Source organism: Cervus canadensis, chromosome 10 (assembly GCF_019320065.1).
Source record: "Cervus canadensis isolate Bull #8, Minnesota chromosome 10, ASM1932006v1, whole genome shotgun sequence".
Taxonomy (NCBI): domain Eukaryota; kingdom Metazoa; phylum Chordata; class Mammalia; order Artiodactyla; family Cervidae; genus Cervus; species Cervus canadensis.
Window position 1 is genome coordinate 24,989,591 of NC_057395.1, and position 25,853 is coordinate 25,015,443.

Genomic DNA, 25,853 nt, shown 5'->3' on the forward strand with positions numbered 1-25,853 from the left:
TAAGATCGTCCTTCCAGTTCAGATGCTTTTAACTGTAACAAAATATTGCTAAAGCAATGGAGAATTATTGTTTTGCACAGGATGCTCAGAGGCTTTTCTGAGATTGGTTAACAATGGTCAATTTAATGGCGGTAGGGCTTTGTTGTCTATCTTGTGGTTCTCTTGGCTTCTCTAGGCATGATTGTCAGGTCACTGCAGTTGTTCCAGAGGTCACGACCTAACACTTGAGCATCTGAAGACTGCAAGGGAGTACCTTTTTAAAGAGAGAGAACATTCCCAACCATCTCACAGAAAATTTCCTCTTCTTTTTTATTGTCCTGACCTAAATCTATCCCAGACCTAAAGCGGTCTGTGGCTCAGGAGATAGATATATCTAAATTGACTTAGATATTCAATGTTCACCTATGGGCTTGAAAATCTGAGGATGTGAGAGAGTGATTAGCCAAAGAAAACCAGGCTTTGTCTACAAGGAAGGATTTTCTGTGCAATTACTATTTGGTGGCAAACTATTTTAACAGTGTGCTTCACAATCTATATTGAGCTCCTGCTGTGAAAGGTGAACAAGATCCCTGTGCTCTTCTTATTTCCTTCCATCCAGTTTGTTTGTTTGTTTGTTTGTTTGTTTTCAGTTTGTTTTTAAAAATATTTATGTTGCATTTTTCAGGTCAGAGACATTCTCTTCTGTAAACAATCCTCACAGTTGTTTGAGGGATTTGTTCTCTATTTAATTTAAATTTGTTAGATAGTCACTACCTTTCACCACAGCTTCTCCAATGAGTTCTTTATATCATCTCAAATTGGCAGAGCTTTAGTGTTCAGTAACTTTTTTTCAAGAATACGTTCTTCAGACCTGTATTCTCTGAGTTTGTTCATAATGGAAAATTTTTTCTTCTTGTCCTAATTTTTGAACTGAATCTTGACTGTATATAATATCATTGGATGACACTTTCTTTCCTTTAAGAATTCAGGCAGTGGACCTGGACTATGGCTGTGGGGAGGACCAGGGACAGTCCTACCCCACTGACCCCCATGCAGTCTGCTAAGTTTAACTACAGTGAGTCTTGCTGTTGAACATTCTATAACTGAATTTTTCAGAACGCGTTTCCCCTCCCCCCCTTTTATTTTATAGGCTCTTATGTTTGAATACATCTTCTGTTCTCCATTCATTGAATTCTCTACTGTAGGGAGTTATATTTATATATTTAGTTATATTTAATATATAAATATATATATTTATAAATATAAATATATATATAAATATAAAAAGTTATATTTAACGTTTGATTATTGTTTTATGTAACTGTTAAATATTCCTCTCTAAATCCCCCCCACCTCCGCCCCGCCCCCCCCCCCCCTTTTTTTTTGTTGTGTGGCTTGTGTGATCTTAGTTCCCTGACTAAAGATTGAACCCAAGCCACGGCAGTGAAAACACCCAGTCCTAACCATTGGACTGCCAGAGAATTCCCTCTGAACACTTTAATATCTGCTTATTTTTCATTTGCATTACTATGATTTTTTTCATGTCCTTTTTAGAGCAATATTTTTATTCTCAAGAATGTATTCTTTTTCCTTTGCTGATTCTATTTTAGTTACTAATTCTGTTTTAGTTTTAAAATTACTTTGGTTCTACAATCCCTGATTTTTTCCTACAATCCCTGAGTTTTTTTAACCATTTTGTTTCATCATCTCGTTTTGTGCTTTGTTTGAACATACATTAGAATGAAGTTTTACTTACAATGGAATAATTGAGAAATATCTCTATGCTAAGTTATATTTATCTGTAGGTTGAGAGATTTGGTTCTCTTTTGCATGTTATGCTCTTTATATTGTTTCCTTTTTGGCTATAATTTCTTTGCCATGCAACTTTTTCCTTTCTTGCTCGTGTTTTTGAGGCTCTTTCTAGGTATTTGCTCCACTGCTCAGTTCAGTTCAGTCGCTCAGTCGTGTCCGACTCTTTGCGACCCCATGAATCGCAGCACGCCAGGCCCTGTCCATCACCAACTCCCAGAGTTTACTCAAACTCATGTCCATCAAGTCGGTGATGCCATCCAGCCATCTCATCCTCTGTCGACCCCCTCTCGTTGTGCCCCCAATCCCTCCCAGCATCAGGGTCTTTTCCAATGAGTCAACTCTTTGCATGAGGTGGCCAAAGTATTGGAGTTTCAGCTTCAGCATCAGTCCTTCCAATGAACACCCAGGACTGATCTCTTTTAGGATGGACTGGTTGGATCTCCTTGCAGTCCAAGGGACTGTCAAGAGTCTTCTCCAACACCACAGTTCAAAAGCAGTTAGACCACTTCTTGAATCTCTTCTCACCATTTTTGAGGCTAGGATTTGAGGACTAAGTGTCTCTTGCTGATTCCAGAGGAAATGTCAAGGGTGCAATGTATAAGCTCAACTGGGACAGGGTGCAGTTTTTGGTAGAACTCCAGGCTCAGCTCTCTTTTCTAATTCTTGATTAAATATCTTATGCTAGATTTTAATTTCTTAACTGTGTGGGGATAGTTCACACAGTTATGAATACCCTCTGATGTTATATAATTCATTCCTAGCCTAGATCGTTTACTTCCAAAGAGTCAGTACTCTCCCTTTCCCTAGTCTTTCCTGTTTCTGCTCTAAAGCCTGCACTACTCTTTAGGTAAAGAAAGAACAAATTAAATAATCAGGAAAAGCAAAAGAAAAGGTTGTTTCTCTGCAGATTTGGGAGTTTTTGTCATATTTTCAGAATTTTAGCTAATTGGAAGTTTAGGATTATTAACGCTGGGCTGGAGGAAGCAGAAGCTGGAATCAAGATTGCAGGGAGAAATATCAATAACCTCAGATATGCAGATGACACCACCCTTATGGCAGAAAGTGAAGGAGAACTAAAGAGCCTCTTGATGAAAGTGAAAGAAGAGAGTGAAAAAGTTGGCTTAAAGCTCAACATTCAGAAAACTAAGATCATGGCATCTGGTCACATCACTTCATGACAAATAGATGGGGAAACAGTGGACACAGCGGCTGACTTTATTTTTCTGGGCTCCAAAATCACCGCAGATGGTGACTACAGCCATGAAATTAAAAGACGCTTGCTCCTTGGAAGGAAAGTTACGACCAGCCTAGGTAGCATATTAAAAAGCAGAGACATTACTTTTCCAACAAAGGTCCATCTAGTAGGGTATGGGTTTTCCAGTGGTCGTGTATAGATGCGAGAGTTGGACTATAAAGAAGGCTGAGTGCCGAAGAATTGATGCTTTTGAACTGTGGTGTTGGAGAAGACTCTTGAGAGTCCCTTGGACGGCGAGGAGATCCAACCAGTCCATTCTAAAGGAGATCAGTCCTAGGTGTTCATTGGAAGGACTGATGCTGAAGCTGAAGCTCCCATACTTTGGCCACCTGATGAGAAGAGCTGACTCATTTGAAAAGACCCTGATGCCGGGAAAGATTGAGGGCAGGAGGAGAAGGGGATGACAGAGGATGGGATGGTTGGATGGCATTACCGACTTGATGGCACAAATACTGGAGTTGGTTGCCATTTCCTCCTCCAGGAGATCTTCCCAACCCAGAGATCGAACCCAGGTCTCCTGCATTGTAGGCAGTTTCTTTAGTGTCTGAGCCACCAGGGAAGCCCAGTTGACCCTATAAATATGGGTTTATTTCTGGGCTCTGTTCCATAGTGCTGATCTCTGTGTCTGTTTTTGTGCTAGTACCATACTATTTTGATTACCAACAGTTTGTAGTATAGTTTAAAATCAGGAACTGTGACATCTTCCGCTTTGTTTTCCTTTCTCAAGCTTGACTGTTCGCATAAAATTTTAAAGTGAAACTCATATTAACCATTTTACCAGATCTTTAAATATTCCTTCAGAACGTACTTTTTAAATGACCATTACATGGTTGTATAATAATTTTTTTAAACCATACCTGTGTTGTTGAACATTTAGATTATTTACAGCTTTTTTCTCATTGTGAATAGTAGTATAATAAGCTATATTTGAACCTTCACTTCTTAGAGATGAAATTACTAGTCGGATAATATATCTCTGGTTTCTAATTCTTACGTTTAAAATGGTCCATTGCATATTTACATTCTCTTTAGCATTGTATGCAAGTGCTCATTTCACTGTAACTTGGTAATTAGGTCTTATAATTAAAAACAAAAATCCAACAGTTTTGGTGTTTAAAAAAATTAGGTAATAGAATAATATTGCCATTAGTTCTTCAGTACTTGGTTGCACATTTTTTTGTTTAGTGGCTCGTTTCTTTTGTGAATTGTCCTTTGTGCATTGTTTCATAACATGTTTATTTTTTCTTACTGATCTATAAACATTTTAAACACAAAAATACAGAACATGTTAACTTATTTCTCAGTTTGTTTTTAGCTTTTTAATGATGTTCAAATTGATGCAGAAGTATTTGAATTTGAATAGCTAAAACCACCTTTTCTATTTGACTTTTACTTTGTTTTATGCTTAGAAAAGTCTTTCCTTCTTTAAATTTCAAATTTTGAAAAACATTTTCTTCAGCCTCTTAGATTATTTTAATTTTTGTTTAACTATAAAATAATCTGTTTAAATTTTGTCTTGTTTTTGTATAAGATATATTTCCTACATTATTAACCACTTTTTCTAGTATTATGAAATAATTTCAGTCTTTCCTGCTGGTTTGGAATCCCATCTTTGTCATATGCTAAATATTTAGATGTAACTGAGTATTTTCCTGATTTTTTTTCCTCTTCTGTTAAAATCAGTCTCTCTCTTTAGTGTGAAAGTCATTACACTGCATTGATTCATATTTCACAGGCCTATATTGTGGATGTAATCTATTCACAATCTCTCCCAGTGAACATTTACAATCTCAGCATATATTTCTTGGTGTATTACACAGGACCAAAGTGGCGTATTATTCCATTATGTCTTACATACATTCACGTTTTCATACATATACATGTACACATTAGTTTTTACTCTTCTGTTCTCTCCAAGATTGTAGCTGTTGTTTGTGAGTGTGTTATTCTCTCAGTTGTGTCCAGCTCTTTGCGACCCCATGAACTGGTGCCCACCAGGCTCCTCTGTCCATGAGACTCTCCAGGCAAGAATATTGGAGTGGATTGCCGTTCCCTTCTCCAGGAACCTTTCCGATCCAGGGATTGAACCGAGTCTCCTGCATTGTAGGCAGATTCTTGACTGAGCCACCAGGGAAGCCCCGTAGAGATTGTTTATCTTGTTTTTCAGCATCGTTCTCTGTAAAATATATATAAAATTATCCCAACTCTTGTACCCTTGATGAATAAAGCCCAATATGGGAAGTAGAACATGAAGAAGGATGGAGAGGCTCCTGTATTATGTTTATGGGAGAAAAGTATTGATATAGAACTTACTGCAGTCAAGGATCATATTTATAAACTAGATTGTATAGTTAACATTTGTTATTTTGGTGAACACAAAAATTCCATTATGTGTTATTTTTAATTTGTACTTTCATTAACTCCTATTACCTGGTTGTGAATTTTGGTTTTGTTTGAATTATCTACTGTTGCTTGGTAAAGCACTTGACGATTTTTAGTGGTACACATTTTTTAGTGTTTAGGGCTCAGCACAGTTTGTGTTTCCTTCACATGGTATCAGCTGGGCCTAATCATGAGCCTGCTCTCAGCTGGTGGCTGGTGGGTGATCTAAGGTAGTCTTATTTACGTGTCTCCAGTGACATGCTGCTGACTGCAGGCAGGGGTTAACCCCAGTTCTTCTCCATGGGGCCTCTTTTTCTGTCTAGCCTCTCTACAGGAAAGTGTGAACTGACTCTACATGATAACTAGAAACTAAGGCGGCAAAGGTGAAAGCCCTAGAGGGCTTCTCAAAGCTCTTGGCTCCTCAGCGCTCTTGGCTCCTCAGCTTGTATATGACATCCCCATACAAAGAATTAGAGACATGATTCCTTATGATCTGTCACAGTTAAAATAACTTCATAGTAACAAAGTTTGCTAAAAAGTCTGAATAAAAACTGTTACTTTTATTTTAGGTTTTCTTTTTCTAAAGTATTAACCTTGCTATAGAGAGGTATCTTATGTACTTAAATCAGTAATTAAAAACAAAAAGGAGTCTTAGGTATTATAGTAAAACATCTATCCTTAATTTGTACACATTTTGTTTTGCTGATGTGCTCTCTCTTTTAGGGCAGGGCCAGTGGTAGTCTTCTTTCATGCTTGAATAGATTAAGTGCTCTGAATGGTTAAACTTAAATACTATGAGTAATAAGTTGAATTAACTCTTTCAATAGTGGTAAACTTCATACACAATACTCTTACCTACTGATTCAAACAATTGAGAACAATTTGGTTAAAGTATTTTGATGTTAAATAAAGTTGGGCTCCTAATATGTAGTTAATTTTTTATTAATTGAATTCTTTTTATATTTCAATTCATCAGTTTTAGCAGAGATAACTGATTCGTCTGTTTTCTGAGTAAACATCAAAAAGAATTTCTTGTCTGAGTTTCTGTGCACTGGTTTGTAGTTTATGGGCCATAGAATTTAATGCATGGTGTTGGAGAATCTGATACCATTATGAGGTGATAGTGCATGTCAAAGTATATATAAATTTTAAAGTACTATTTATGAAATGTATACAACAGCATTTGGTATTTTTAATAGAACAAAAATAATTTGTCAGATACAAATGTAGACTTCAGTTTATCTTTTAGGTTGGTCAAGGATAAGAAAACAAATCACCTTAATATAACTTAGAATAGTAGTACTATATAATGTAATATATAGTAATACATGTAGTAATGCCATCAGTATATTACTAGTATTGTTTATGATGTCTGATTAGAAGTGAGTTTGGTTTTTTTGACAAGCATTTATTAATATTTTAAATTACTTGAATGTAATTATAAATATCTTTATTATGTATATGTCAGTTATAATTTAAATTTAAATTGTATTTTACTTCTGTTCATTTTCAGAAATATAAAGAAAAGGACAAACACAAACAAAAACATAAGAAGCAACCAGAACCATCACCTGCATTGGTTCCTTCCTTGACTGTTACTACAGAAAAAGTAAGTTTTAAGTGTCATATTTTGATTTATGTAATAACTAGTTTTGTGCTGACTTTTACCTTTTAACTAGTTATATGCTGCATTTTGAAAATACTTGTGGAATTGTCTTGGTTCCTCCTAACCAATTTTACCTCTTTGACACTACATCAAGCACATTAATTTTCCCTCTCTTAGTCCTTTATCCTATTTTCTCTTTTTTCTATGCTTATTTCTTAAGAATGTTAAGAAGTAGGGGACATCATTGACATGTATATTTTGGGCTGTACAGTGGGCTTCTTCCACCTGTGATTTTGAATTCTGGCTTCAACACTTACAGACTTAACTCTTAGGTTAATTAACCTCTCTGTAACTCAGTTTCATCGTTCGTAAAGTGCATTTAAAGCAGTTAGAACAATATCTGGTTCATAGTAAGTATTACTTAGTAAATGTGAAATATTACTAAGTTATCATGTGGTTAACATGAAAGCAAGTGGAGACAGGGACAGGCAGCTGGGATAGTACTGTGAAAGGAAGTTGAGGGGGTTGCAGGAGGAGAAGAGACCAGGGTGAGAGGCCAGTCTTGTAAGACTATATAAGCCAGTGGAAGGTTTTTAATTTGAGTGAAAAGTGAGCCATTAGAGTTTTGAGCTGAGATGTAACATGGTCTTAGGTTTTTTAAGAACCTGCGGCTACTTGGTTGTATATGGACTATAGAGAGTCAAGAGTGAAAGGAAGGAGGCCATTAGGAGGTTATTGCAGTAATCCAGAAAGGGATGGTGGTGACACTAGAGGATTTTGATTTGCATTTCTTCAGTGACCTATAATTATGTTAAACATCTTTTCATGTGAATATTAGCTATTTATATTTATTTATTTATTTTGGTGAAGTGTCCACATCTATCCACTACCTCTCGCTTTTTATTGATTTGTTTTATTACCGAGTTTTGTGAAGCATTATGTGTTTTGGGTGCAAGTCATTTATCAGATGCATAGGTTTTCTTTTAAAAGTTTTATATTTTTATCTTTTACATTTAGGTCGGTGATCCATTTTGAGTTCATTTTTGTGTATGACGTGAGTTATACATCAAAGTCCACTTATTTGAATATTGATAATTCAGTTTTTCCTGAGCCATTTTTAGAACAGATTGTCCTTTCTCTATTAAATTACCTTTACCTCCATTTGTTGAAAGCCAGTTGACCATCTGTGTATGGGCCTATTTCTATACTCTAATTCTGTTCCATACCACACAGTCTTGATTACTATAGATTTATAATGATGCTTGAGGTCAGATAGGGTCCACCTTCCAAGATTTTACTCTTTCATAGTTGTTTGGGCTATTCTAGGGTCTGTGCATTTGTATATGGATTTCAGAATTAGATTGTCAGCTTTTAGAAATAAAACTGCTGGTATTTTGAATCAAACTGCAGTGAATCTACAGATCTTTGGCGGGGGAAGTATTAATGCCTTAATAATACTGAGTTTTCTGATCTGTGAACATTGTGTGTGTTTGTGTATTATAGCATCTTTATCCACTCGAATGTCAGTGAACATTTAGGTTCTTCCGTGACTTACCAGTTGAAAATTGTGCTGCTGTAAACTTTGGGGTGCGTGTACCTTTTTGAATTAGCGCTCTTATTGTCTGTTGTGGATATTTGCCCAGAAGTGGGATTGCTGGATCCATATGGTAGCTCTACTTTTAGTTTTTTAAGGAACCTCTATAGTATTTTCCATAGTGGCTATACCAGTTTACAGTCCCACTGACAGTGTAGGGGAGGGTTCCCTTTTTTCAATACCTTCTCCAGCATTTATTATTTGTTGACTTTCTGATAACCATTCTGATCAGTGTGAAGTGATAATTTATTGTGATTTTTATTTGCATTTCTCTAATAACTGGCAATATTGAACATCTTTTCGTGGGCCTTTTGGCCATTTGTATGTCTTCTTTCAAGAGATGTCTACTTAGGTCTTCTGCCATTTTTTAATTGTATTGTTTTTCAGGTATTGAGTTGTGTGAACTGTATGTATATTTTGGAAATGAAGCTCTTGTTTGTATTTTTTGTGAATATATTCTCCCATTCTGTTGGTGTTTTTGTTTGTTTTGTTGATGATTTCCTTTGCTGTGCAAAAGCTTTTAAGTTTGATTAATTCTTATTTGTTTATTTTTCCTTTTTTTTTTTTCTTTTGCCTTGGGAGGCTGATCTAAGAATACTGTTACGATTTTGTCAGAGAATGTTTTGCCTACATTCTCTTCTAGGAATCTTATAGTGTCATGTCTTGTTTTAGGTGATTAAACCATTTTGAGTTTAATTTTGTATATGATGTCAAGGAGTGTTCTAAATTCATTGATTGACAGGACTTCCCAACATCTCTTGCTGAAGAGACTATTTGTTCGTAATAGATGTATTGATAGTTTTTTTTTTTTTTTAATCTGTTAATATGGTGAAGTATGTTAGTTGATTTTCCAGTGTTTAAAAAAAATACCTTATATTCCTGGGAAAATCCCACTTGGTCTTGATGTATTACGATCTGATTATGTTGTTTATTTTTCTAATACTGAGTTGTATGAGCTGTTTGTATAAAAAAATCCACTTGGTCTTGATGTGTTACGATTTTTATATACTGTTTAATTCAACTTTTAGAAATTTTACAGAAAATTTTGGCTCTCTTCATGAGGGATGTTGGCCAATAGATTGCTTTTCTTACAGTGACTTTGGTGTTGGTGTCAAGGAGTGCTGGCCTTATTAGAATGAGCTGCAAGTGTTTACTCTTGTTTTCTGGAAGAGTTTATATAAAAATTAGGTAATATTACTTAATGTTTGCTAGTATTTACTTTTAAAGCTATCTGGGCCTAGAGTTTTCTTTAGAGGAAGATTTTTAACTGTAATATCATTTAAAAAAGAAATATAGGGCTGTTTAGGTTATCTATTTCTTGTTGAGTAAGCTTTGACAGTTTTTCATAGTTTTTTTCTAACCAGTTTGGCTATGAATTTTTATAATCTTAAATTATTAGCTTTTGGATTCAGTGAATCCATGTCTCATGCTGCTTCTTGATCTGCATACAGGTTTCTTAGGAGGCAGGTAAGGTGGTCTGGTACTCCCATCTCTATAAGAATTTCCCACAGTTTGTTGTGATCCACAGGGTCAAAGGCTTTCACATAGTCAAGGAAGCAGAAGTAAGTGTTTTTCTGGAATTCCCTTGTTTTTTCTGTGATCCAGTGGATGTTGGCGATTTGATCTCTGGTTCCCCTGCCTTTTCTAAATCCAGCTTGATCATCTGGAAGTTCTTGGTTCATGTACGACTTAAGCCTAGCTTGAAGGATTTTGAGTATTCCTTGCTAGCATGTAAAGAAAGAAAGAAAGAAAGGAAGTGAAGTTGCTCAGTCATGTCCTACACTTTGCAATCCCATGGACTGTAGCCTATCAGGCTCCCTCCATCCATGGGATTTTGCAGGCAAGAATACTGGAGTGGGTTGCATTTCCTTCTCCAGGAGATCTTCCCGACCCAGGGATTGAACCCCAGTCTCCTGTGTTGTAGGCAGATACTTTACCTTCTGAGCCACCAGAGAAGTCCAAGGAAGCTAGCATGTAAAGTGAACGCACTTGTGTGGTAGTTTTGAAACCGTTTATCTCAAATTGGGACTTGAACCCATGTGCTGGGACTCAAACCTAACCGAAAGCCAGTTTGGGACTTGAACCCGGAAAAAACTCTGCTTGGGGCTCGGACCCAGACAAAACCCACAGTACCTGGTTTCAGGACCTAATGAAACTCAGATTCTTCATGGCTTATCACTGAAAGAATTCAGTAAGAGACAAAATGATAGGTAAGAAATGGATTTATTCAGATTCAGAGGGAAGCACACTCCACAGACGGAGGGTAGGCCATTGCAGAGGGCAAGGACGGCCGTGAAATGTGGTCTGGTTAGTTTTTATAGGCTGGGTAATCTCATATGCGGTAGTTTGAGCATTCTTTGGGATTGCCTTTCTTAGGGATTGGAATGAAAACTGACCTTTTCCAGTCCCGTGGCCACTGCTGAGTTTTCCAAATTTGTTGGCATATTGAGTGCAGCACTTTCACAGCATTATCTTTCAGGATTTGAAATAGCTCAACTGGAATTCCATCACCTCCACTAGCTTTGTTTGTAGTGATGTTTCCTAAGACCCACTTGACTTCACATTCCAGGATGTCTGGCTCTAGGTGAGTGATCACTCCACTGTGATTATCTGGGTCATGAAGATCTTTTTTGTACAGTTCTTCTGTGTATTCTTGCCACCTCTTCTTAATATCTTCTGCTTCTGTTAGGTCCATACCATTTCTGTCCTTTATCGAAAACATCTTTGCCTGAAATGTTCCCTTGATATCTCTTAATTTTCTTGAAGAGATCTCTAGTATTTCCCATTCTGTTGTTTTCCTCTATTTCTTTGCATTGATCGCTGAGGAAGGCTTTCTTATCTCTCCTTGCTATTCTTTGGAACTCTGCATTCAAATGGGAATATCTTTCGTTTTCTCCTTTGCTTTTTGCTTCTCTTCTTCTCACAGCTATTTGTAAGGCCTCCTCAGACAACCATTTTGCCTTTTTGCATTTCTTTTCCATGGGGATGGTCTTGATCCCTGTCTCCTGTACAATGTCACGAACCTCCGTCCATAGTTCATCAGGCTCTCTGTCTATCAGATCTAGTCCCTTAAATCTATTTCTCACTTCCACTGTATAGTCATAAAGGATTTGATTAAGGTCATACCTGAATGGTCTAGTGGTTTTCCCTACTTTCTTCAGATTAAGTCTGAATTTGGCAATAAGGGGTTCATGATCTGAGCCACAGTCAGCTCCTGGTCTTGTTTTTGCTGACTGTATAGAGCTTCTCCATCTTTGGCTGCAAAGAATATAATCAGTATGATTTTGGTGTTGACCATCTGGTGATGTCCATGTGTAGAGTCTTCTCTTGTGTTGTTGGAAGAGGGTGTTTGCTATGACCAGTGTGTTCTCTTGACAAAACTCTGTTAGCCTTCGCCCTGCTTCATTCCATACGCCAAGGCCAAATTTGCCTGTTACTCCAGGTGTTACTTCAGATGTTCAGGCTGGTTTTAGAAAAGGCAGAGGAATCAAATTGCCAATATCCGCTGGATCATCGAAAAAGCAAGAGAGTTCCAGAAAAACATCTATTTCTGCTTTATTGACTACGCCAAAGCCTTCGACTGTGTGAATCACAATAAACTGTGGAAAATTCTGAAAGAGATGGGAATACCAGACCACCTGACCTGCCTCTTGAGAAACCTGTATGCAGGTCAGGAAGCAACAGTTAGAACTGGACATGGAACAACAGACTGGTTCCAAATAGGAAAAGGAGTACGTCAAGGCTGTATATTGTTACCCTGCTTATTTAACTGATATGCAGAGTACAGCATGAGAAACGCTGGGCTGGAAGAAGCACAAGCTGGAATCAAGATTGCCGGGAGAAATACCAATAACCTCAGATATGCAGATGACACTACCCTTATGGCAGAGAGTGAAGAGGAACTGAAAAGCCTCTTGATGAAAGGGAAAGAGGAGAGTGAAAAAGTTGGCTTAAAGCTGAACATTCAGAAAACTAAGATCATGGCATCTGGTCCCATCACCTCATGGGAAATAGATGGGGAGACAGTAGAAACAGTGTCAGACTTTATTTTTTTGGGCTCCAAAATCACTGCGGATGGTGACTGCAGCCATGAAATTGAAAGCCACTTGCTCCTTGGAAGGAAAGTTATGACCAACCTAGACAGCATATTAAGAAGCAGAGATATTACTTTGCCAACAAAGGTCCGTCTGGTCAAGGTTATGGTTTTTCCAGTGGTCATGTATGGATTTGAGAGTTGGACTGTGAAGAAAGCTGAGTGCTGAAAAATTGATGCTTTTGAACTGTGGTGTTGGAGAAGACTCTTGAGAGTCCCTTGGACTGCAAGGAGATCCAACCAGTCCATCCTAAAGGAGATCAGTCCTGGGTGTTCATTGGCAGGACTGATGCTGAAGCTGAAACTCCAATACTTTGGCCACCTCATGCGAAGAGTTGACTCATTGGAAAAGACCCTGATGCTGGGAGGGATTGGGGGCAGGAGGAGAAGGGGACAACAGAGGGTGAGATGGTTGGATGGCATCACCGACTCAATGGGCATGAGTTTGAGTAAACTCTGGGAGTTGGTTTTGGACAGGGAGGCCTGGCGTGCTGTAGTCCATGGGGTTGCAGAGTCAGAGGCAACTGAACTGAACTGAATTCCATATGCTAATGAGTAGGAGGATTATTCTACCGATTTTTGAGAAAGGATGGAAATTTCCAGGATTTGGGCCATCGCCCATTCCTTGGTCTTTTGACAATGAGGTGAAACTGTCATGGCACCTCTGGGTGTGTCATTTCACTTACTGATTGAGGATCAAGGTCTGGTTTTTTCAGCCGTCTTGATCCTATTTGATTCTAATTTTTTTGTGTGTCCTTGGGGTGTGTTATTCTTTCAAAAGTTGTGCCCTGCCCCTTTCCTTCCTGTTACATTTTGAACATTTTTTGGCATTGCCTTTCTTTGGGATTGAAATGAAACGTGACCTTTTCCTGTCCTATGACTGTTGCTGCTTTCCAAATTTGCTGGCATATTGAGTGCAGCACTTGTAACAGCATATTTTAGGATTTTCAATATCAAAGGCTGGAATTTATCACCTCCACCTGCTTTGTTTGTAGTAATGCTTCTTAAGGCCCACTTGACTTCGCACTCCAGGATGTCTGGCTCTAAGTGAGTGACCACACTGTTGTCCGGGTCATTAAGACCTTTTTCGTATAGTTCTGTGTTTTCTTGCCACCTCTTCTTTATCTCTACTGTTTTTATTAGGTCCTAGCTGTTTCTGTTCAGGATTTCTTGTGCCCATTTTTGCATGAAATGTTCCCTTTGTATTTCCAGTTTTCTTGGAGACATCTCTCATCCTTCCGATTCTATTGTTTTCCTATATTTCTTTGCATTATTTACTTAAGAACACTTTCTTATCTCTCTTTGCTAATCTCTGGAACTCTCCATTCAGTTGGGTATATTTTTCCTTTCTCTTTTGTCCCTTTGCTTCTCTTCTTTTCTCAGCTATTTTTAAGTCTTCTTGAGAGAACCATTTTAAAAACAAGCACCTAAGAAAGCTATAGTAGACCTGAAATATGAGCCAATTCAACATAATGAAGATTGATAAAATTTTCACACAACAGTAAGATACAAATTCTATTCGAGTTCCCATAGACTGTAAACGAAGAGACACTAGAACTTATTTGGGGACATAAAACAAGGTGCAAACATTTCCTGGTCTAAAGATATTGAAATCATACAGAGTCTGTTCTTTTATCACAGTGTAATTATGTTAGAAATCAATATCAAAAGATATTTGAAAATAACCCACTTATTTTCAAGGGCAGTGTGACCTTTACTAAGCGAGATCTTTGACTTAGCCGTCAAAGGCCTCAATAAAGTTGGACTGAAAAAAACAGAGTGATTACAGAGAAGAAAGCATTTAAATGAGAAATTAGTATCAAAATGAGAAATTAATATTAGAGATACTTTAAACAAAACCCCACGTATTTGGAAATTAAATGTCCACTTTTAAATGATGGGTGAGAGCAAAGAAAGTGAGAGCAAAGAAAATTAGAAAATATTTGTAATAGCATAAAAATGAGCAGATAATTCACCAGACTTTGTTACATGCTTCTGAAGCTGCTGAATGCAATTAAATACAGTGTGGAGTCTTGAATAAGGTATGGAAATAAATAATGGACACTAGCATGAAGTTTTGTGAAATTTGAACAAAATCTCTTCAAAATTTTTATGAACTTTATAATACCATATCACTTGTTAATTTCCTGTGTGTGTGATTTTTTTAAACGATATGGTATTTCTTTATATTTTAAGAGTTGGGTTAGAAGTTTCAAGCCTCATTCACCTAGGATTCAGTTTTGATGTACATTCTTTTCAGTGGTTTTTAGCAAATGTGTAAGGATATGCATCCACCACTACAGAATCATTTCACTAACCTAAAAATATTGTCTTCTATCTATTCATTGCCCTGTCTCCCCAAGCCCTGACAACCACAAAAATTTTTAATGTCTCTATAATTTTGCCTTTTTCAGAATGTCATTTAGATTCATGTAATGTGTAGCCTTTTCAGATGTTTTTTCACTTAGTAATGTACATTCAAGATTTGTGTATCTTTTTGAGGCTTGATAGCTGAGTTTTTTCTACAGGTGAATAATATTCCATTCTCTGAACATTCCATTCACCTACTGTAGAAGGACATCTTGGTTGCTTCCAGGTTCTGACAGTAATGGATAGAGCTGCTATAAATATCCATGTGGAAGTTTTAGTGTGGACCCAGTTTTTCACCTCCTTTCAGTAAAAAACTAGGAGCATGATTACTGAATTACAAGATTAGTTTTCGTTTGGGTTTTTTTTTTTCCCCTCCCTCATTGGCTGCATCTTATGGCATATGCTATCCTATTTCCCTGATCAGGGATGGAACTTGCCTCTCCTGCTTTGGAAGCTTGGAGTCTTAATTGCTGGACCATCAGGGAAGTCCCTGTTTTTGTTTTTCTTTTTTTGGATTTTGTTTGTTTCATTTGTTTTTTTTTTTGTCTCACCACACAGCTTGCAGGCTATTAGTTCTCTGTTGACTCATTGAACCTGGGCCCTTGGCAATAGAAGTGTTGAGTCCTAACCACTGGACTACTAGGGTATATTCCCTCTTATATTCAGTTTTGTAAGAAATTGCCAAACTGTTTTCCAAAATAGCTGAATCACTTTGCATTCCTATCAGCAAAGAGTAGCAGTAACAGTAACTCTACATCTTCTGTAGCCATTGGTGTTACTTTAATACTGTTTAAATTATGTCTGCTGACATAGGATCTAGAGCATGTATCTTTTCTTATGGTTTTTTGTCATTTGTATATCTTTTTTGGTGCTGCTGTTAAGTCGCTTCAGTCATGTCCAACTCTGTGCGACCCCATAGACGGCAGCCCACCAGGTTTCGCCGTCCCTGGGATTCTCCAGGCAAGAATACTGGTGAGGTGTCTGTTAAGATTTTTTGTCATTTCAAAAATCACATTGGTTGTTTTCTAACTGTTAACTTTCTTGAGTTCTTTATATGAGATGCAGTCTTTTTTATCAGATATGTCTTTTGTAATTAGTTTGTACCAGTCTGTACTATATCTTTTTATTTTCTTTTTGCAGAGTAGAAGTTTTCCATTTTACTTTTTTCATTTCTTGAATTTCCCATTTTAAAGAAATCCAGTTTACCAATTTTTTCATTAATAGTTTATGCCTTTGGTGTTGTAGGTGAAAAGCCATCACCAAAACAAGGATTATCCTGTTTTCTCTTACGTTATTTTTTAAAATTTTATCAGTGCAGTTCAGTCACTCAGTTGTGTTCTATTCTTTGCGACCCCATGAACTGCCTCACGCCAGGCTTCCATGTCTACCACCAACTCCTGTAGCTTGCTCAAACTCAAGTCCATTGAGTCAATGATGCCATTGAACCACCTCATCCTCTATCATCCTCTTCACCTCCTGCTTTCAGTCTTTCCCATCATCAGGAACTTTTCTAATGAGTCAGTTCTTCGTCTCCGGTGGCCAAAGTATTGGTGTTTCAGCTTCAGCATCAGTCCTTCCAATGAATATTCAAGACTGAATTCTTGCAGGATGGATTGGTTTTATCTCCTTGCAGTCCAAGGGACTCTCAAGAGTTTTCTCCATTAACATGGTTCAAAAGCACCAATTCTTCATGGGTCAGCCTTCTTTATGGTCTGACTCTCACATCCATACATGACTACTGGAAAAACGATAGCTTTGACTATATGGACCTTTGTCGGCAAAGTAATGTCTCTGCTTTTTAATATGCTGTCTAGGTTAGTCATAGCTTTTCTTCCAGGAGTAAGCGTCTTTTAATTTCATGGCTGCAGTCACCATCTGCAGTGATTTTGGAGCCCAAGAAAATAAAGTCTGACACTGTTTCCATTGTTTCCCCATCTATTTGCCACGAAGTGATGGAACCGGATGCCATGATCTTAGTTTTTTGAATGTTGAGTTTCAAGCAAGATTTTTCACTCTCCTCTTTCACTTTCACAAGATATTCTTGAGTTCGTCTTCCTTTTTGCCATAAGGAATGCGTCATCTGCATATCTGAGGTTACTGATATTTCTCCTTGCAATCTTGATTCCAGCTTGTGCTTTATCCAGTCCAGCATTTTGCATGATGTAGTCTGCATGTAAGTTAAATAAGCAGGGTGACAATATACAGCCTTGACATACTCCTTTCACAATTTGGAACCAGTTTGTTTTTCCATGAACAGTTCTAACTCTTGCTTCTTGACCTTGCTTCTTGAAATACAGATTTCTCAGGAGGCAAGTCAGGTACCCTGGTATACTCATCTCTCTAAGAATTTTCCACAGTTTGTTGTGATCCACATAAAGGCTTTGGCGTAGTCAGTAAAGCAGAAGTAGATGTTTTTCTGGAATTTTCTTGCTTTTTCGATGATCCAGAGTAGGTTGGCAATTTGATCTATGGTTCCTCTGCCTTTTCTAAGTCCAACTTCATCATCTGGAAGTTCACAGTTCACGTATTGTTGAAGCCTGACTTGGAGAATTTTGAGCATTACTTTGCTAGCATGTGAGATGAGTGCAATTGTGCAGTAGTTTGAACATTCTTTGGTATTGCCTTTCTTTGGGATTGGAATGAAAACTGACCTTTCCAGTCCTGTGGCCACTGCTGCGTTTTCCGAATTTGCTGGCATATTGAGTGCAGCACTTAACAGCATCATCTTTTAGGATTTGAAATAGCTCAACTGAATTCCATCACCTCTGCTAGCTTTGTTTGTAGTGATGCTTCCTAAGGCCCTCTTGACTTTGCATTCCAGGATGTCTGGCTCTAGGTAGGTGATCACCCCATTGTGGTTATCTGGGTCATGAAGATCTTTTTTGTATAGTTCTTGCCACTTCTTAATATCTTCTGCTTCTGTTAGGTCCATACCATTGCTGTCCTTATCTTTGCATGAAATGTTCACTTGGTATCTCTAATTTTCTTGAAGAGATCTCTAGTCTTTCCCATTCTATTGTTTTCCTCTATTTCTTTGCTTGGATCACTGAGGAAGGCTTTCTTATCTCTCCTTGCTATTCTTTGGAACTCTGCATTCAGATGGGTAGATCTTTCCTTTTTTCCTTTGCCCTTTAGCTTCTCTTCTTTTCTCAGCTATACGTATGGCCTCCTTAGACAACCATTTTGCCTTTTTGCATTTCTTTTTCTTGGGGATAGTGTTGATCATTGCCTCCTGTACAATGTCACAAACCTCTGTCCATAATTCTTAAGGCATTCTGTCAGATCTGATCCCTTGAATCTGTTTGTCACTTCCACTGTATAGTCGTAAGGAGTTTGATTTAGGTCATACCTGAATGGTCTAGTGGTTTTCCCTACTTTCTTCAATTGAAGTCTGAATTTGGCAATAAAGAATTCATGATCTGAGCCACAGTCAGCTCCCGGTCTTGTTTTTGCTGACTGTATAGAGCTTCTCCATCTTTGGCTGCTAAGAATATAATCAGTCTTATTTCAGTATTGACCATCTGGTGATGTCCATGTGTCCGGTCTTCTCTTGTGTTGTTGGAAGAGGGTGTTTGCTATGACCAGTACATTTGCTTGGCAGAACTTAGCCTTTGCCCTACTTCATTTTGTACTGCATGTTCAAACTTGCCTGTTACTTCAGGTGTTTCTTGACTTCGTACTTTGGCATTTCAGTCCCCTGTAATGAAAAGGACATCTTTTTTTGGTCTTAGTTCTAGAAGGTCTTGTAGTTCTTCATAAAACCATTCAACTTCAGCTTCTTCAGCATTACTGGTTAGGGCATAGACTTGGATTACTGTGATATTGGATGGTTTGGCTTGGAAATGAACAGAGATTATTCTGTCATTTTTGAGATTATACCCAAGAACTGCATTTAGGACTTTACTGACTATGAGGGGTACTCCATTTCTTTTAAGGGATTCTTGCCCACAGTCATAGATATAATGGTCATCTGAGTTAAATTTGTCCATTCCAGTCTATTTTAGTTCACTGATTCCTAAAATGTCAATGTTTATTCTTGCCATCTCCTGTTTGACCACTTCTAATTTACCTTGATTCATTGACCTAACATCACGGGTTCCTATGCAATATTTGTTCTTCACAGCCTCAGTTTACTTGCATCAGCAGTCATGTCCACAACTGGGCGTTGTTTTCGCTTTGGCTCCATCCCTTCATTGTTTCTGGAATTATTTTCCTGTCTTCTCCAGTAGTATATTGGGCACCTACTGAGGTGTTCATGCTTTAGTGTCATATCTTTGACAGCTTACAGTGAATGGTATCTGATTCGTGATCTCAGAAGATTAAACTTCAGGACCAGGAACCAGGCTTGATCACTCAAGAGCTTTTGTATTGCAGAGTTTTAGTAGAGTATAAAAAGGGATGGAGAAAGCTTCTGACATCAGAAGGGGAATTGAGAGTACACCCCTGGCTCGTGTTAGCAAGGGAGTTATATACTTTTTTAATTGGTTATTACAATAAATCAAAAGAATGTCTCAAGTTTGTGAAAATTTTACTAGACCCACTCCCACAATTTACATTTTAGGATAACGGGATTACAGTTTAACAATAGAAAGATAGGAGGAGAACGGGAGGACAGAGGATGAGATGGCTGGATGGCATCACCAACTCGATGGACATGAGTTTGAGTAAACTCCGGGAGTTGGTGATGGACAGGGAGGTCTGGCGTGCTGCGATTCATGGGGTTGCAAAGAGTCGGACTCAACTGAAGACTGAACTGAACCAGACCCAGTCCCATAATATACATTTTAGGATAACAGGATTACAATTTAACAATAGAAAGATCCTACCAGACCCTCTCCCATAAGATACATTTTAAGATATCAGAATTAATCAGAAGGTTTTCAGGAAGGAGAAACTGTCCTCAAGCAGGATACGTTGTTGTTATATAGTACAGCACTTAAACTGAATTGTGTAATCATCAGTTCCAGGCTTAAAGAAGAAGGGGGGGGGGCGGGTGGAAAACTTAGTTCTATGTGACTAAGGAATGTAGAGGAAAAAAAAAAGTTTGTCCTTTCCTCCTCTTGGAGAACCCCTGACCCCTTTCTCCTCCTCAGGGACCCCGGACTTCTTATCAACCTGCCTAGGAATTGACTCTCATCTTTTTGCCTTTTCATACTGTTCACGGGGTTCTCAACACAAGAATACTGCAGTGGTTTGCCATTCCCTTCTCTAGTGTACCACATTTGGCAGAACGCTCCACCATGACCCTTCTGTCTTGGGTGGCCCTACACTGCATGGCTCATACGTTCATTTGGTTAAACAAGGAGTTTTATAAACTCTTTATAAAGAGTTTTATAGTTTTCTATTGTACATTTAAGTTTGTAGTCCATTTTGAGTTCGTTTTTGTAAGGGATATATGTTGTGTGTAGATTCCTTTTTTTTTGGTTTTATGTGCATATTTAATATTCTAGCACCATTTGTTGAAAAGCTTGTCTTTATTTCACTGTATTACTTTTGCACTTTGTCAAAGATCAGGTGAAAGTATTTATGTGGATCTATTTCTGGGCTATCTGTTCCATTGATCTTTTGTCTATTCTTTCATCAATACTATGATGTCCTAATTACTGTAACTTTATAGTGAGTCTGAAATTGAGTTAATGTCAGTGCTCCAACTTGTTTTTCAATACTGCATTGGCTATTTTGGGTCTTTTGCTTCTTCTTGTGTAGAATCAATTTATCAATATTCACACACACAAAAATGCTGGAATTTTGACTCAGAATGTTTTGAATCTGTAGATGAGATTGGGACATTTTGATGATGATATTGGCAACTTATCTTTGAAGTTGGAAAAATTCTCCATTTACTTAGTTCTTTAATTTTGTTCATCAAAGTTTTGTTTCTTTCTCATACATATTTATTTCTACATATTTAGTTAGATTTAACCTAAGGATTTAATTTACCTATTGTAAATGGTATTGTATTTATAATTTCCAATTCAACTTGTTTCTTCCTGGTATATGGGAAACCAGTTTCCTTTTTTATATTAAGCTTATTCTGAAACCTTGCTGTAGTCACTTTTTTTTTTTTAAGGCTTGTTGGTTTCATTTTAGTGTAAAGTAAATTTGTAAATCAAAGGGGAAAAAACCGGGTGATGGTTGAACAGGTAGTGTTTTCCTTTCTCAGTGTCACATGACGTAATGGTACATGTGTAATTAACATGTATTGCCGCTACTGCTGGTAAGTCACTTCAGTCGTGTCCGACTCTGCGACCCCATGGACTGCAGCCCACCAGGCTCCTCCGTCCATGGGATTTTCCAGACAAGAATACTGGAGTGGGGTGGCATTGCCTTCTCCGTAACATGTGTTAGACTTAACTAAATACAATATTTTCTTTTTCCCTCATTGTTTTTCAAATTGCTTTCCCATTTAAGTTATTACAAAATATTGAGCAGAGTTCTGTGTACTATACAGTAGGTTCTAGTTGGTGATCTATTTTAAATATAACAGTGTTGTCTGTGTCAATCCCAGACTCCCATATAGTTAATTGTTCTTTATTGGGAACTGCTGGCAGATGAAAGGATCTCATTGGATGCCATATCTTAAAATGCATCTTTGTGATAAAAGGAGTTAGAAGAATGAGACTGGTTTATGGAAATAGGCAAGAATATAGGCTTTTGGAACAGTATGGAGGTTCCTTAGAAAACGAAGACTACCATATGACCCAGTAATTTTACTCCTGGGCATTTATCTGGAGAAAAACTTGGTTTGAAAGTATACATGTACTCCATTGTCCATTGCAAGAGCTTTTAGAACTAACACCAAAGAAAGAAGTCCTTTTCATTATAGGGGACTTGAATGCAAAACTAGGAAGTCAAGAGATACCGGGAATAACAGGAAAGTTTGGGCTTAGAGTACAAAATGAAGCAGGGCAAAGGCTAACAGAGTTCTGCCAAGAGAAAGCACTGGTCATAGCAAACACCCTCTTCCATCATCACAAGAGATGATTACACATGGACATCACCAGATGATCAACACCGAAATCAGATTGATTATATTCTTAGCGGCCAAAGATGGAGAAGCTCTGTACGGTCAGGAAAAACAAGACTAGGCTCAGATCATGAACTCCTTATTGCCAAATTCAGACTTAAATTAAAGAAAGTAGGGAAAACCATTAGACCATTTGGGTATGACCTAAATCAAACCCCTTACAGTTATACAGTTGAAGTGACAAATAGATTCAAGGGATTAGATCTGATAGAGTGCCTGAAGAACTATGGATGGAGGTTTGTGACATTGTACAGGAGGTGATGAGCAACACCATTCCCAAGAAAAAGAAATGCAAAAAGGCAAAATGGTTGTCTGAGGAGGCCTTACAAATTGCTGAGAAAAGAAGAGAAGGTAAAGGCAAAAGAGAAAAGGAAAGATCTACCCATCTGAATGCAGAGTTCCAAAGAATAGCAAGGAGAGACAAGAAAGCCTTTCTCAGTGATCCATGCAAAGAACTAGAAGAAAACAATAGAATGGGAAAGACTAGAGGTCTCTTCAAGAAAACTGGAAATGCCAAGGGAACATTTCATTCCAAGGAAGAAAAGGTAATACCAACCTAGACAGTATATTAAAAATCAGAGACATTACTTTGCCAACAAAGGTCCGCCTGCTCAAAGCTATGGTTTTTCCAGTAGTCATGTATGGATGTGAGAGTTGGTAAAAAAAAAACAAAAAACAATATTTGTAAGACATTTAGTAAAGACTAAAAATATGTTTTTTAAAAAAGAATTCAGTGCTATTAATTTAATTGTAAGAACTGCTTTTACTGTATCCCACAAATTTTGATGTTGTAATTTCATTGTTGTTTGGTTTATAATATTTAAAATGTTCTCTTGAGCTTTATGTTGTGTAGAATTGTGTTGTTTAATCTCCAGGCATTCTGGGATTTTTTTTTTTTTAGCTCTCTTTCTGGTAATTGATTTTTTTCTTATATACGTTGTGGTCTGAGAGGAGACATTATAAGATTTCTATTTAAGATTTGTTGAAGTGTGTTTTATGGTGCAAAATGTGATCTGTTTTGGTGAATGAATGTGCCACGTGAGTCTGAGAAGAATGTATATTTTGCTATTATTGGATACAGTAGTCTGTGGATGTCAGTTATATCTGTTATGCCCGATGTCCGAATCCCTGAGCGGGAAGAGAGAAGGCCTCCAAGACAATGCAACTCGCAAAAAGGGAAGTTTATTGCTGACTCGAGTCAGGGCTCCTGCCGCATCCAACGCAGTGGTGTGGGGTCAGAGAGCCCCGAGCCCAAGCTGTTACACAAATTTATAGGGTGAGCACACGCCGTTGGTAGTTGGTTTAAGCGGATTGCAAAGCAATTTCATTGGTCAAAACTTTTGCGCACGCGGGGCTTTCCCGGGGGTTTTCGTCCCGGTCCTAATTGGCAAACAGCGGTCAGTGTTAAGCGAAAGCTGATCCAGGTGGCCTGATAATCTTACCACCCAGAAGTAGGAAGGCCTACTCCTAATCTAAGCTGCCTGCCATGGCATTACTTCTGCTCACCTCACAATATCCACCTGATTAATGATGTTGGTCAGTTCAAGTACGTCCTTACTGATTTTTTGCCTGCTGGATTTGTCCAATTCTGATAGAGGGATGTTAAAATCTCTACTTATAGGAGAGGTTTCATCTGCTGTAGTTCCATCAGTTTTTGCCTCATGTATTTTGATGTCAGGCAGAAACATTTGAAAGATTTCTGTGTTATCTTGTAGTCTTGATAACTTTATTGTTATATAATGTCAGTTTTTATTCCTGTTAACTTTCCTTGCTGTGAAGTCTGTTCTGTTCAAAATACAGACAGAACAATCCAGTTCTTGGATTGTTCAGATTAGTGATAGCGTGGCTTATCTTCTTCCATTTATTGATTTTTTTCTTCATCCATTGATTTTTAACCACAGTGTGTCTCTATATTTACTACACTTGAGTCTTGCTTTTTGATTCACTGTGACCATTTCTATCTTTTAATTGGTATATTTAGACCATTTATATGTTTAGGATGATTTGTTGATACAGTTTAGGTTAGTATCTGCGAAAGCCGTTACTTTTTTGTTGTTGGTCTTGGTCTTTGTTCCTGTTTTTGTCTTTCACATGTTTTCTACCTTTTGTGGTTTTTATTTGATGTTTTATATGATTTCTTTTTCTCTCAGTTCTTAACATACAAGTTGTATTTTTTTTTTCCTTTCATGGTTGTCCTCGTGTTTGCAGTATGTCTTTACAGTGTATCTAAGGCTGCATTCAATAACACTATACTGTTTCATGGTAGTACAATATCTTATAATAACAAAGAATTCCTAATTTATGCCTTCTGTCTTTTCTGTCAATACTGTTATTCATTTCACTTACACATGAGCATGCTGCTGCTACTGCTAAGTCACTTCAGTCGTGTCCGACTCTGTGCGACCCCATCCCTGGGATTCTAGCATATGAATATATAACTATATAATCAAATGTATCATTGAGCAAACTATTAAAATCAATTAAGAGTAAGAAAAATCAATTATTTTACCTTCATTGATTCATTCTCTGATTGCTGCTTTATATAAGTCCATGTTTCTGACCTGTTTCATTTTCCTTCTCTGAAGAATTTTTCACATTTATTGCAAGGCAGGGCTACCAGTAACAAATTACCTCAGTTTTTGTCTTTGTCTTTCACTCTTTTAGGATAATTTTGCAGCGTGCAGAATTCTAGTTTTTTTTTTTCCCTCAACACTGAATATTTTACATCACTCCATTGTTTGCATTGCTCCTGAAGAGAAATCAGTTGTAATTCTTATCTTTGCTCCTTTGTAGGTAAAGCTTTCCACCTTCTGGGTTCTTCGAGAGTGTTTTCCGTTATCTTTGATTTTCTGCATTTTCAGTATTATGTGCCTGTGTTTTTTTGTTTGTATGCTTGCTTTTTGGCTTTTATCTTGATATTCTCAAAGCTTTTTGGATCTGATTTGGTTTCTGACTTTAATTTTGGTTAAATTCCTAGTCATTATTCCTTCAAATATTACTTCTGTTCCTTTCTTTTCCTTCTGGTATTCCTACTACAACTGTGTTTACACCGTTTATAGTTGTCTTGTGATTCTTGGATATTGTTCTGTGTTTCTTAGTTGTTTTTTCTCTTCACTTTTCATTTTTCAAAGTTTCTATTTTCATATCCTCAAGCTCTGAGATGCTTTTCTTAGCCATGCCCAGTGTGCTAGTGAGTACATCAAAGTCTTCATTTTTGTTATAGAGCATTTGATCTCAAAGATTCTTTAATTTTTTCTTAGAGTTTCTTTTTCATTTTTTGCTTGCAATATCCATCTGTTGTTGCATGCTGTTTTTTATATTAAAACCCTTAACATACTAATCATAATTTAAAGAATTCCTGGGTTGGTAATTCCCACAATCCTGCCGTATCTGTCTCTGGTTCTGATGTTTGTTTATTCTTTTCATGCTGTAGATGTGTCTTTTAGTGTGCCTTATAGTTTTTTGTGAAAAGATGTGTATGATATACTGGATAAAAGCAAGTATGATAAGTAGGCCTTTTTAAATAATGTGATGGTAAAAGGGACAGAAAGCGTTCTATATTCCTTTGGTTAGTTCTCAGTCTTTTGGTGAGCCTGTGCTCCTGGACTGTGAACCATGAGTGATTCTCACCCCCTACCCTGCTTTGGTGGGACAGAATGCGGGTGGGGGTTGTAGTTGGATATTTCCCTTCCTCCATGTACTTGAAGCTCTGATACAACCCCAGCAGATGATGCT

At 37.5% G+C, this 25,853-nt stretch overlaps 1 protein-coding gene across 8 annotated transcripts in view; it reads left to right on the plus strand.

The window, feature by feature from the left end:
- The window catches only part of MLLT10 (MLLT10 histone lysine methyltransferase DOT1L cofactor), a 224,178-nt gene that overhangs the window by 107,095 nt on the left and 91,230 nt on the right, over window positions 1-25,853 (plus strand). For all 8 annotated transcript variants that reach the window (XR_006271725.1, XR_006271726.1, XM_043480223.1 and 5 more), the window contains exon 9: window positions 6,942-7,037. Coding sequence is in view for 6 of the 8 variants with exons in the window: in XM_043480223.1 (XP_043336158.1) it covers window positions 6,942-7,037 (96 nt within the window). In the remaining 2 variants the exon portion in view is untranslated. The remainder of the gene's footprint in view (window positions 1-6,941; window positions 7,038-25,853) is intronic.